The following is a 12,072-nucleotide window of genomic DNA, read 5'->3' as shown; positions in this document are numbered from 1 at the left end:
TAGGTTTCTTTGACAGTAAATGTGTATATATGTTCGTTATTCCTTTACATAGGAGCCTAGTATTGCTTTTGGGTTGTGGTTGATTGTGGGGTTTTTTTGTAATTGGTTAATGCATAATTATGGTATAAAAATATTTGGGAAATGGGACTAGATCCTTCATATACTGATGATGTGGGTTCTGTTTTATATTTTGAGATGCTGATTAAGTACCTAAATCTTTTATGTGTGTAATGGTTGGTGAAATATACTTAGTTGTATAGTAGAAGACTAAAGGGCCTATCCTGAACCCTCTGATAGTTCTGTTAGAAATACAGCAGAAGCCAAGGAGAATATAGACTTGATTTTTAGATGTCTTGTGACAAAGCACTCTTCTAATTCAGGCGCTGTTCAGAGAAATCTACCTGTGCTCTGGGATCCTAGAAGCATAATATTATATATTAATACTGACGTTGTTGTTGTTATATATGATATAATGTTACACTCATTTGCATTGTCTTTTTACAGCCATCTTTGAATCCAGAAGCTGGAAGACACAACAACCAGAACAAACCTTTAGGAACACCTTCTGGAGTATGGGGTAGGTAAAGGTATTTACATCGCTGTACAGAACGCTGATGTTGAAGCAGAAAATTGTAACCAATGTTTAAATTGTATTTTTTCGCTCAAAAAGATTTTAAAGACTTAAGTGAAGCAGACAGTTTGCAACTTTCTCTCCTTTGTTGTTTTCCTCCTACAGTCTTCACTAATCTCTTGGCCTTTTTGCCCATTTGAAACTGTGCTTGTCTTGTCATTTAAAAAAAAAAAAGCTTCTGGTGGCAGTAAATGTCCCTGTTCTGTATTTGCTTCCTATCTTACTGCAGTTACAATTTCACGCAGACATCGCTTGGAAGGGCAGAAATTGAGCTAGACATTAGTTCCTGACTTGTGATCTTCCTATTAGAAATACCACAAAACTCATAATTCTGTGGTTTGGATTCATTTCATTTTTTTTTTTTAAACTCAGAACAGGCTTGCTTTTGATTCTGGTATGCAAATCTATGCCTTTAAAAAAAAAATAAAATAGAGTGAAACAAGGTACCAGTTCTAGTGACTAAATACATGTTTATTAATCTCCAGTTAGAATGTAGCTAGATTAGTTGGGTTAGATACTGTGAGTAGTACAAATACCAAAAAAAAAAAAAAATCAAAACCACTTCTTGCTATAGTACTGAATTGTATTCTTTTTGCATGTTTGTCAGATAGCTATTGTTATGCTCAAAAAATAATGACAGCCCATTTATGGGGCTTTAGCTGTTTATATATTACTGTTTTAAAACTGTTCTGCCTCCTGCAAATGTGTTGATTTGGCCTAAGAACTATTAATTGTGCTTGTTTGTAAAGGCCCCGTGTCTTTTGAGGTATAAGTTACGCGAAGTATTTTTGCTGTTAGAGAATTAACAATGCTGGTCCATGGTTGCTCAAAAAAGATGCTAATATCTGTTCTGACTCCTGTAAAGTGGTGGAAGGCTGTTAGCTGATGTCACTGTAGGTTTTTCCCTTCAGCATCAAGGGAGCTGTTGTGGTTAAATGAAAAAAAAAAAAATTGGACTTTTACATCCTTATCCAGTATCTTTGCTCAAAGCTGACACGAAAGAGCAGCTGATGGCAGTCTCAGAATCAGAAGTGTAGCATCTAAGATTGAGAGGGGAGAAACTGGAGCAACATACTGAAGCTGTTATAAAGCTGGACATTTGTATTTCAGAATCTCTCTTGTTTATTTTTACAGAAAACCCCCCTAGTGCCAAGCAACCTACCAAGATGCTGGTCATCAAAAAGGTTTCAAAAGAGGATCCTGCCGCCGCCTTCTCAGCTGCATTTACATCACCTGTTTCTCACCTGGCAAATGGCAACAAAGCCACCACCATTGTCCCAAGCGTCTACAAAAATCTGGTTCCTAAACCTGCAGCTCCTCCTTCCAAGGTACAGGGGTTTCTAACCAAGGTAGTGAAGTGCAGATCAGGGGAGAGCTCTCTCCCTTGGCAAAGGAATCAACCCCCTAACAAATAGCAGGAGTTGGAATCCAGTGGTTTCTGGGGTAGCGGCCTTTACAGTTGAGGTCTGTTTACTACTGAAATTGTTGTTCCCTGTTGAAATGCCATTTGGTCTTGTCCATACAGAGAACTAACTCTCTTCTGACCATACTAATGTCTGTTTGAATGGGTGTGTTCTCATGCATTAGGCAAATCCTTATCTTAATTAGACGAAACAAGCAAATCTAGAGAACTGGAGTCTTTATTGGGTTACAATACTTTGATGTGTTTAAAACACAATTGAGGCTAAGGGCAGATTAGATTGTAACATCCTGCAATTTAGCTCTAATTTAGTTGAGTCTTAAAGACAACCTGGAAAAGTAAATGGTATTGTGCTATAATTCGTTTACTAAAAGAAATACAGGAGTGTTGAAAAAACAAGTAGTTTCTTTGTTTCTTAGTTCTAGGCTTTATCTTGCCTATCTTTCCAGAGAATCTACATGTATGGATGGATGCCCTAGAAACATTGTAGGATTGGTAGTGAAAATATTTAAGAAGCTAAAGAAAATTATTAGCTAGGTTGTTCTTTAAAAAGGTGTCCAAATACTTTGAGTTCTACATTCTATTAATTGCTAATGCTGGTTGCGACATTCCAACAAAATCTTCCCTATGATTAGAGTAGATTAGTCTCACACACTTCAAAGGTAAAAGCAAAACAGGAAAGAGTAATAACTTTTTATAAGAAAGCAAGTTTAGAGCTGCTTTCTCTTTTGTAAGTTTCTCTTAGTTCAAGCCAAATTCTGCCAAATACAGGAAGAATTCTAATATTCAACTGGATAGGGTGCTGGACCATCTTGTCAAGATCATGCTTTTGCCAAGAAAGGTTGTGCCAGATGATCCTTGAGGTCCCTTCCAACCTGATATTCTATGATTCGTTTTTTATCACGTTGTCTGCTGGTGTCATCAACAGCACTTTTGTTAATGAATGGTAACCATTAGCAAAGCTAAAAGGTAGGAGATCAGCCTATCCTTAGGCAGAAAAACTGTGTGCGTGATGCCTTTTTTTAAAGGTACACACATAAAGCAGCTATGGTAGGATGTATTATTCTGAAGACTCTAGAAAGCTGTACAGAAATTGCAGTGTAAAAAGTAGTGGAGGGGTCAAAACGTCCCTTTTGATGAAGTCAGCAGTATTGGAAAGCTGTCACAGGCAAACTGAATGAAAAATGTTTTTGTTAAGTTGTACCAAGTAATATGGAAAGGAAGAGAACTCGTGGCAGTGAAACAAGTGTGTTCTGTCTTAGCTAATTGAGATGGCTAATTGTTCACAGTCAAGCAGTCCGTGAAGGTCATAATCTGCAAACGATTCCTTTGACATTCATCTCTAGTTGTTGTGGTTGAATCTAGTGGGCTCCCTAAGAAAGCAATAGGGGTCTGTCTTTGAATTTGTCTAAGCTGCCCCTTTGTGGAAGCTGGGAGAACAACAATCAGCTGCCAAGAGCTGGGTATCTGATCTGCGGAGAGAAACTTCTTGTCAAAGTAATTCTACACCCTAATTTTAGTACCAGGCAATATTGCACGGATTGGGATATTTTCTGGGTTTTAAGGGAATGTTTGTAACGTGTGCTGTGAATGCTGAATAATCCATTCAATAATGTAGACTGTTCTTGTTTTTAAGTTGGAGTGGAAGAGTAATGCTGATGGTCTCCCCCACTGATTTATTTATTTAAAAATTAATAAAAGAACCCAATGGAGAGTGAGAACATACTGAAATAATGGCTTCTGCTCTCATTGCTTGCAGAACGCAAGGTCTGTTGCATCTCAGATTTAACTGAATCCTACTTGTGCATGAGTTATTTTGCTCGTGACTTGAAGTTGGCTTCAGAAGTCTAACAGGTCAAAGGAACCAGTATGTTTTAATGCTCTGACAGGTGTATTTCTTGTGCTACTTGATACAAGTTTCTTGTTAGGATCCTTTTTGTAAAGACTGTCACTTCACAGTGTTTGTCCTTGGTTGATAAGGGAGGCTCGAGAATAACATTCCAAGTAACAAAAACTTATCTTGAATTCTTTGCTTTTCAGCCAAATCGCCGGTGTATTTGAAGGGATACTGCAGAGAGTATCCAGAGCAAAACAGCAAGTGCTCATACACTTCAATGAACTGGCTGCGTTTTCTTCTTTTTTCTTTTCTCTTTTTTTTTTGTTGCTAAATCAGTGCAATGATGGACACTTTTAGAGCCCTAGGAAATAAATAATTTGCATTCTCAGCCTGGACAGAAATATTCCTTGATGTGCTTCTTCCTTGCACCGAGGAAGTTCCTGTCAAGTGATGCAAACCCTTTCTTTATGACGTACAGTGTTCCCCTATGAAATGTGAATTTAATTGGAATTTTTTACTTCCCATCTGTGGGTAGCTGTAAGATGCTTTGCATTACTCGGTGGTGATTCCAATTAATGAAGAGCAATGCTGGATTTTCTGTTTGAGCTCTAATGGTGTTTTACTGGAGCCCATGAAGCAGAATTGTGTGTGGTTTGGGGAAAATAGAAGAAGGGGAAAAATAATGGGTGTCAAGGTAAATTTGTTGAGACTGTTCTTGGAGAGGGAGGAAAAACATCCATAAAACAGCTGACATGTTTGTTTGTTTGTTTTATTACTTGCAAGCAGTGCCTTCTTGTGCCTTATCGTTTACTGTCTGGTATTTTGTGTTCTCTTCAATACAGCCAAGTCCATGGAAAGCCAACAGAAGTGAACATAAACCAGGCTCGCTTTCCTCCAGCCGTGACTCTGCCTTTACCAGTCCAGTGTCTGTAACCAAACCAGCGGTACTGGCGAGTGGCTCGGTCCTCACCTCTCCCAAAGAGGTAAGAGGTTGGGTTTGGGGATGGGGTGGAAACTTCTATCACTATCGCCTACTGTAGCTTAAACGTGATAAGGTCCTCTCTGTACAAGGTATACCTACCTTTGTGCCCTTGAAGAATGACTCGTACATTGTTAACGCTCTCTGCCACATCTCTTATACACCAAAAGAAATAAAAATATGGTTTGCATGGGTGTAAAGCCATTGCTGCTAGTCTGAATGTATTAGGATTTCCCTCCAATATGAAAACAGAAAGTACTAATGCTTTAAATAGTGTTGCATAACTAGACATGTGTAGACTTGGTGTTATCAGAGTGCAGTTGCCAAGAGCTGATGTGAACGGATAGGTAAACTGATTCCCTTGACATGCTGTTCTTTAATATGGGGGAAAAAAGGGGGAAAGACGGTGATCTGACTCATTTCCTTTCTCTAGGAGAGCGACAGCACAAGCAATGAGCTCTGAGAGGGTTGAGGGGTTTTAATTGGTGTTGGAAGGAGGCGAGGTGGAAACTGACTTACCTCTGCTTCTGATCTGAAGTGTGGAGAGAACCTTGTATATAAATCTGTTAACATTTCAGCAGTAACTGTGACAAAACACAGTTTGCCCAACATTTCTATGCATCACTTCATAGCTTTTATACAAAATGCTGTTTTGGAGCTTGAATTTCCACAAAGCTTAATAGAAGAGTTACACTGAATAACTTTTCTCCTCTGCTCCTAGGAATCAAAATATAACAGGTTTGTGATCATATGTAAAAAGAACAAAAATAAACCAGACTGTGATAAGTGACCTATTCACATAATTTGAAATGAGTGTGTTTGCATTTCAAGTGTAACAGTGGATTTTTTTCTAGTTGCGCATTGGTCTTTTTCCTTTACAGATCTTACTTCTAAAATAAGACCTTATCTTTATGAGTCTCTGCTTTGCAGGCTTTACTTTGCAACAGCCTGCACTTTTCCGCTTTAGCCACTGCTGAGTGGAAAAGCAGTCATTAAAAGCAATAGTTAACAAGCATGCACCTGCCACTTTGACAAATAGATCTTACTCTGTAACCCTTCCCCTTACCTTGCTTTTGTCTGTCCTCAGACCAAGTCCTTGGTGCTACTGACAGCCTTCTCTTTTGTCTAATGTGCAGCACAGTACAGACACCTCTGTGACAAAAATATGCAAACTTAAATAGGCTTTCACCTCCAGGTAGATACCGAGAAGGGCATTCACTTTCTATCATACAGTAGTAATGCAAGTAGTCTCCATTATTTTATTCCACCACCTTCCCCCACCCTAGAAGGTCTTGCCTGAAACTTTAGTCAGCAAAGATGTCAGATACTAATCTGACAGCAGGAGTAGGCACCTGGGTTTTCCCCAGAACAAGCAGTACTTCCTTTAATACTTCTTGTATTACCAGCATCAATCAACTAAACAAAAAGGGCTTAAAAATTCTTCCCAGAACACTTGTAATGCATTTTTCTTTGAATCTGTTGGAGACACGCGGTATGAAAACACAGGGCCATGGCCAGTAAATACTACTGTAATCCCAGCTCCACATGCCTACTACAAGTAATCTCTGCTTTTTATTTCTGAAATGGGGATAATGCCCCTCCTGCAAAAGGGTGGAAACGGCACCTTTATTCATAGGGGACCACAGTGCGTTGCCAACTAGCACTGGCGCCGTGTCCGCACAAGCCAGTCTAAGGTAAAAATTAGGATACAGTCTGAATTGATACAACATGACTTTTCTGTTAGACTAGCCACCCCTGTTAAAGAGAGTGATAGCTGAACAAATATGAGATTATGCATAATGCGCTCATTTAAAAAAAAAAAAAACTGAGATGCCTTAATGTTTCGGTCAAAGGGCTAAACCTACCTTTAGAAAAGGTGTCCAAAAATGACTAATTGTACCCTTTTACATAATAACATTCTCTTTTAGTGTTATAAAGCTTTCTACAAGAAGTTATGACTAAAATCAGAATTGAGGTATGATTTAATTCCCTTTCAGGACTCTGTTGTTTCTAAACCTTATCCGTAACTGGCTTCACCTAACGCGCAGAATTTAAGGTTTAGTACCTCAGCAGTTCTACACAGTGCCATTAAAACACCTACTTCTAGTGCAGGTTCAAGTGCTTTAGTAGAGTATTCCAAATCACCAGAAGACATATAAGTTTTAGTCTCCTTTGTTCATTATTACCTTCTGTCACTGCAGTCAAACTAATTACCATGTTGAGAGCTTTAATTTTAGTACTGTGCTAGCTTTTTATCCTAATATTTACAGTCACTTGTTTTGTCTGTTACAATTGCTGATTTGTTCCCTACTGTGTTGAATTGGGCAAAATCTGAAAAGGCCACCTGAGAACTGTTTGCTGTAAGACATCACTTTCAGCATGCACTTCCCTGAAAAGGCATCCTTGCACACCAGTGTTTCATGTGCAAGAGGCAATAGAAATATAAGCAGCAGTTGCTGCCTTGTTTTAGTTTTGCTAAATATTTTGGTCCCTTGATCTTTGCTCAGAGCACTGTGAGTATGGTAAAAGCACTCTGCAAAGGAGATTCATTTTGAAGATCCTGAATTTGCAACCTTTCCACCCTAGTTTAAAAAGGGGGGAAAGGGGGTGTGTGGAGAAGAACACTGCAGGCTTTAAGAAATTTTACTCTGTTTTAATATTGAGGGGAAAAAATCAAAGCAAGTAAGTGAAGGAAAAGAATAGCTTTGCATGCAAGATTCTAGTGACAGGTATCCATACTCATGACAAATTCTTTATTGTCTTAGAGTAGCCAAACATGAACTGCAATATATGGGCAGAAGGTTAAGACATAGACAACTTTCACATAACACATTCATAGATTTCTTTTGCGTGTCCAGTCAAAATGATGGAACAGATTAAGTTGGAAGTTCATCTTAGTTAGTAGAGTTTTTATTGCAGTGTCATGGCTAGGGTACTGCTAATAGGCAAACTGTTGTGCCTTATGCCTGATTCACAGATTCAAGATAATTAAGAAATCTTAAACACTGTGGAAGAGCAGGGGGAGGTTACCTTGGGTTCATTAATTGAGCTGGGCAGATTTCCCACAGGCTCCAGGCTTGTCTGTGTCTGGCTCCACACTGACCCGTCTGGGCTGTGAGTGTGCGTAGCAAGGAATCGGCAGCGAGCTCTTCAGGGGAGGATGCTGAGGCTGCGGCTGCCTATTTCACATCCAGTTGTGGTTAGTTAAGGATGTGACCGCTCCCTGAAAGGAGATTACCACCCCGTAGCTTAATTTCAGGGTAGAGTCTGTCAGGATGGCTTAAGACGCAAATTTGAACTGAGCCTAATCTCCTTAATTTTTGTAGGGTCAGTGTGCTGCATGAAGTTCTCTGTCTTAATATTCTGTTGCAGACTCCGGCATTGCTTGAGAGTTACATTGCCAAGGAACAAAATAAATGTATTCATGGCCATATGAATTGACTCCTAGGGGAAGAAAAAAATTGAGTCGATAATGATAGGTGTGAGAATAATATGCTGGTAAGGGAAGAAGTGAATGTGCAATACCAGTCAGTATTTTGATGGGAATTTGACGTTAGATTTTTTTTTTTGAGGGGTTAAGAGCCAGCCAAAGAGCTGATGGGTGTTTGAAAGGTTTAAGCACAGACCCTGAAGAGGCCCGTCTTGCCAGCAGCACAGTTTGACAGTCTCTACATTCTACTTTCCTTGTCTAGAGTCCTTCCAGCACCACCCCTCCCATTGAGATCTGCTCTTCACGCCTGACGAAGCTGATGCGCCGTACCACCGATAAAAAGAGTGAATTCCTGAAGGCACTGAAAGATGATAGGAATGGGGAGATAACAGAGAACAGAGAATGTGACAAGCTGGATGATGTAAGATCACTGTCCTTACATATATACTATGATCATTATGTATTTAAGGATTTGGGTGCAGAAAACAAAAATCAGGGCAGTGTATGAAATTCCAGCTCTGGAGGAGGAAAGGAATGACTTCCACTGGCCTGGCACACATGCCAGCAGAAGCAGTGCACAGCACTGTGATGAAGGGAGATCCGTGACATGGTGAAATGCAAATGGATAAGTAACAAATGAGGTGGAAAGTGAAGGTCACAGATGGTGAAGGTAATCCAGATTTTTGCAAGGATTCTCTAAGAAGTGAAACAATACCATATTTTAACATCTTAATTTGCTTTCAGACTTCTTTGTCAAACTACATCCACAGGAGAGTTGAATTTAGCGCTTGTCAAAGGTGCGGGATAGTGGCTCAAGCCTCAGAGGCTTGGACCAGACCTCTAAATGCATAAGTCTGTGGCTTAATGTGTACGTAAAGGCCATCTGTAGGAGTGTTTCATTCTCGTAGTTTTCTAACTCTCCCTCCGAAGCCACTGATGATGGTTTTGTAATGCCAGCACTTACTCCCTCGACACAAAAGTGCTGTCCACCCAATGTCTTTCGTATTGTATTATGTCGGCCAGGTAGAATTTACTTTCAACCGTGATCAGTCCAGGCTCTGTAAGACACACTGACTCAAGGTGAAAGGCTTTACTTCTGAAAGCAGAAGCTTGAACTTGGAACAGTGCTATTGGCACGGTCGGTGCAAGCACGTTTTGATGCTTTTATTTTTCTTTAGATGGAGAGCAACAGCACACCAGAACCAAAGGAAAACTGGGAAGAGAACTGCCATCAGAATGGTCTTTCTCTCCCTTTGCCGGAGGAGGGGGAAAATCTCTCTCATTCATTGGAAGCAGAACACAGGTGAGTAAACGGCAAAATAAAATGTCTGGAGTAAAGGAGGGTGAGTCCTTGGACTCTGTGAGGAGAAAGAAACTATTTCAAAGAAAACATTCTTTTTGGGAAGCAGCTGTAGCTTTGTGTGTGCTGAGCTAGAGGTGTGTGGGCTCCATGACTAGTGCTGGACTGGGTGGAGTCTTATTGAAAATAAAACACGGCACCGATGACAGGTGAGCCAAGACTTTACCAAGGCCTGTAATTAAATTCAAGTGCTTCTCTAGTGCCACGTCCCTGTGTGTTAATGATACCTCGTTATTTACCTGCCCACACTGGGAGTCGGCATGAACCTAGTGTGATTCTGGTTCGTGTCCAAACAGGTGTCCTAAATGGAATGGTCTGAAGACTGAAGGTACACCCTCACACACACACATGCCACTTTGTTTCTGCCTGCACTTAGGATACTCACGTGCTGCTTTTAAATGCTGTAAAAGTGGAGGAGAGTTAAGAAAATATTTACCTAGTATCTCAGTTTGTGTCTTGCTTCACTGAGTAAGCAGTGTGTGAGCATCTGGTGTAAGCGGGCAGTAAGTTCTAGGAGATTCTGAGCTGCGATACTGGTTTGACTGACTCATGTCCTCCTTCGGCGTCCTTGGGTAGAATTTCAGATCCCTGTCTTGCCGTCCTTCTGCCAGGCTAATTATTTACCCATTGTACAGGACTGCTGATGGTTAAATATTTGTAAAAGACATTGAAAACTGTTGGGTAAACACGAAGCATTGTTGAAGTGGTCTCTAATATAGAAGATTCCCTGGTGAATCGGGAGGGAAGTAATGAAAAACCTTGTGCTTCATGGACAAAATGTTCTCTGCTTTGCCATTGTTCCTTTGCTTTAATTCCCGTGCCCCTTTTATTTTCTCTGTGAATCAGGTTATTGAAAGAAATGGGATGGCAGGAATATCCTGAAAATGATGAGAACTACCTGCCCCTCACGGAGGATGAGCTCAAAGAGTTCCAAATTAAATCAGAGCAGGTATGTTTATAGCTCTTGCCACTTGGGACGGCTCTTCTCCCTCTCCCTTCTCACGCGCAAGTCTTCTGTGGTGTAATTCTTAACGATATTTGAGAAAACAAAGAATTGAAGTGAAATTCTAGTGTGATTGATGACTCTGCATTATCTGTGCAGAGCGTTTGTATACGGTTAAATGTGCAATTTGTGTCCACAGACGGTTAGCGACATTTACTCTCTGCACTTTTGCTTGTTTTAAAACTTGCTTTCATTCCTACAGCGAAGAAGAAACGGATTTGGGAAGAATGGATTTCTTCAGGGCCGCGGCTCCAGCCTGTTGTTCCACTGGAGAAGCACTTTTAAGACAAAGATTGAGGACTCAGACACAGAAACTAGTAGCAGCGAAACGTCAGATGACGATGCCTGAAAGTGGGCACAAGAAAATTAAAATAAATAAAACCAACCCAATAAACTCAGTTCATAGTTCAACACGTGTTTGGGGTTGTATAAACTAAACAGAGTTTATTCTGTCTCCAGTCTGTTCAGTTTTTTCTTTTGTTGTTGATACTTCATGCACAAGGGAAATAATTGTATCCCAAAGAAGAGAGAAATTGGCTTCTTTAGCTTTTTCTTTTGGTTTTGCCCTAATGCTTAATAGAAGTTTGTGCAGCTAGCAAATTTTGACAAAAAAAATCCCTTGTGGGGCAGTGCACAAGTTCAGTCTTGTAAGCAGGACACAAGTGGCTGACTGATCTTCGCAACAACAAGCTTCTAACAGTGCCGCCCGCATCACATAATGCCGTGCGGTAACAGTGTGCTAAAACAATCATTGTCGATGACAAAATGGCTATTGAAGTTCTAATTATGTTAAATTAATGCTAATAACATGAATTTTTTATTTTATTTTATTTTTTTTTTTGGCGGCTCGGGGAGCTTCATCACTTAACCAGGCGTTTGTGGTTTTCTTTTTTTGGGTACAGCTGTAAAATATTTGGATATAGGAATTGTTTGTGTTCTTCTTCTTGCAGCCTTGATATTCAGGGTGGATTGTAAAATATAAATTTTTTGTGAGATTTCAAAGATTAAGATTATTTTGATAACATTATTTACAGATTTAAAAAAGTGACTATCACATTGAGTCTGTATGAGGGGGAAAAACTACTGCATCAAAAATAACTAACTTGGAATAAATATTTTGCATCAGTTTGCCAATTCTAATTGTCTTTCTTATGTAAGAAAAGCTTTCCTCTAAAGGGACCTGCAACTTTGGGGATTTAATAGCACTGGGGATAAATAGTTTCTTCCCGCTGTATTTTTCCACTTGGCAAACATTGCTGTAGCGCTCAGACTGCAGGAGCTAAACTCTCCCTTTAAGAAGGGAGAAGGAGAACAATGGTGAGATGATAGCCCCTGTTTGGGTTGTTGTTTTGTTGTTTTTTTTTTTTTTTTTAAATAAGAAACAAAATCATTCAAATTATCTTCCACTAAAG

General features: G+C 39.8%; 1 protein-coding gene across 3 annotated transcripts in view; it reads left to right on the top strand.

Annotated features, from left to right (window-relative positions):
- Nucleotides 1-11,794, top strand: part of GPBP1L1 (GC-rich promoter binding protein 1 like 1) — a 34,349-nt gene extending 22,555 nt beyond the window's left edge. For all 3 annotated transcript variants that reach the window (XM_054210758.1, XM_054210759.1, XM_054210760.1), the window contains 7 exons: nucleotides 505-577; nucleotides 1,766-1,959; nucleotides 4,731-4,871; nucleotides 8,560-8,718; nucleotides 9,476-9,600; nucleotides 10,504-10,606; nucleotides 10,863-11,794. In XM_054210758.1, the coding sequence (XP_054066733.1) occupies nucleotides 505-577; nucleotides 1,766-1,959; nucleotides 4,731-4,871; nucleotides 8,560-8,718; nucleotides 9,476-9,600; nucleotides 10,504-10,606; nucleotides 10,863-11,009 (942 nt within the window). In that variant the 3' untranslated portion in view covers nucleotides 11,010-11,794. The remainder of the gene's footprint in view (nucleotides 1-504; nucleotides 578-1,765; nucleotides 1,960-4,730; nucleotides 4,872-8,559; nucleotides 8,719-9,475; nucleotides 9,601-10,503; nucleotides 10,607-10,862) is intronic.
- The last annotated feature ends 278 nt before the right edge of the window (nucleotides 11,795-12,072 follow it).

The sequence above is a fragment of the Rissa tridactyla genome, chromosome 8 (assembly GCF_028500815.1).
Source record: "Rissa tridactyla isolate bRisTri1 chromosome 8, bRisTri1.patW.cur.20221130, whole genome shotgun sequence".
In the NCBI taxonomy this organism is placed as follows: Eukaryota; Metazoa; Chordata; class Aves; order Charadriiformes; family Laridae; genus Rissa; species Rissa tridactyla.
This window is presented reverse-complemented; position numbering and strand designations above follow the sequence as displayed.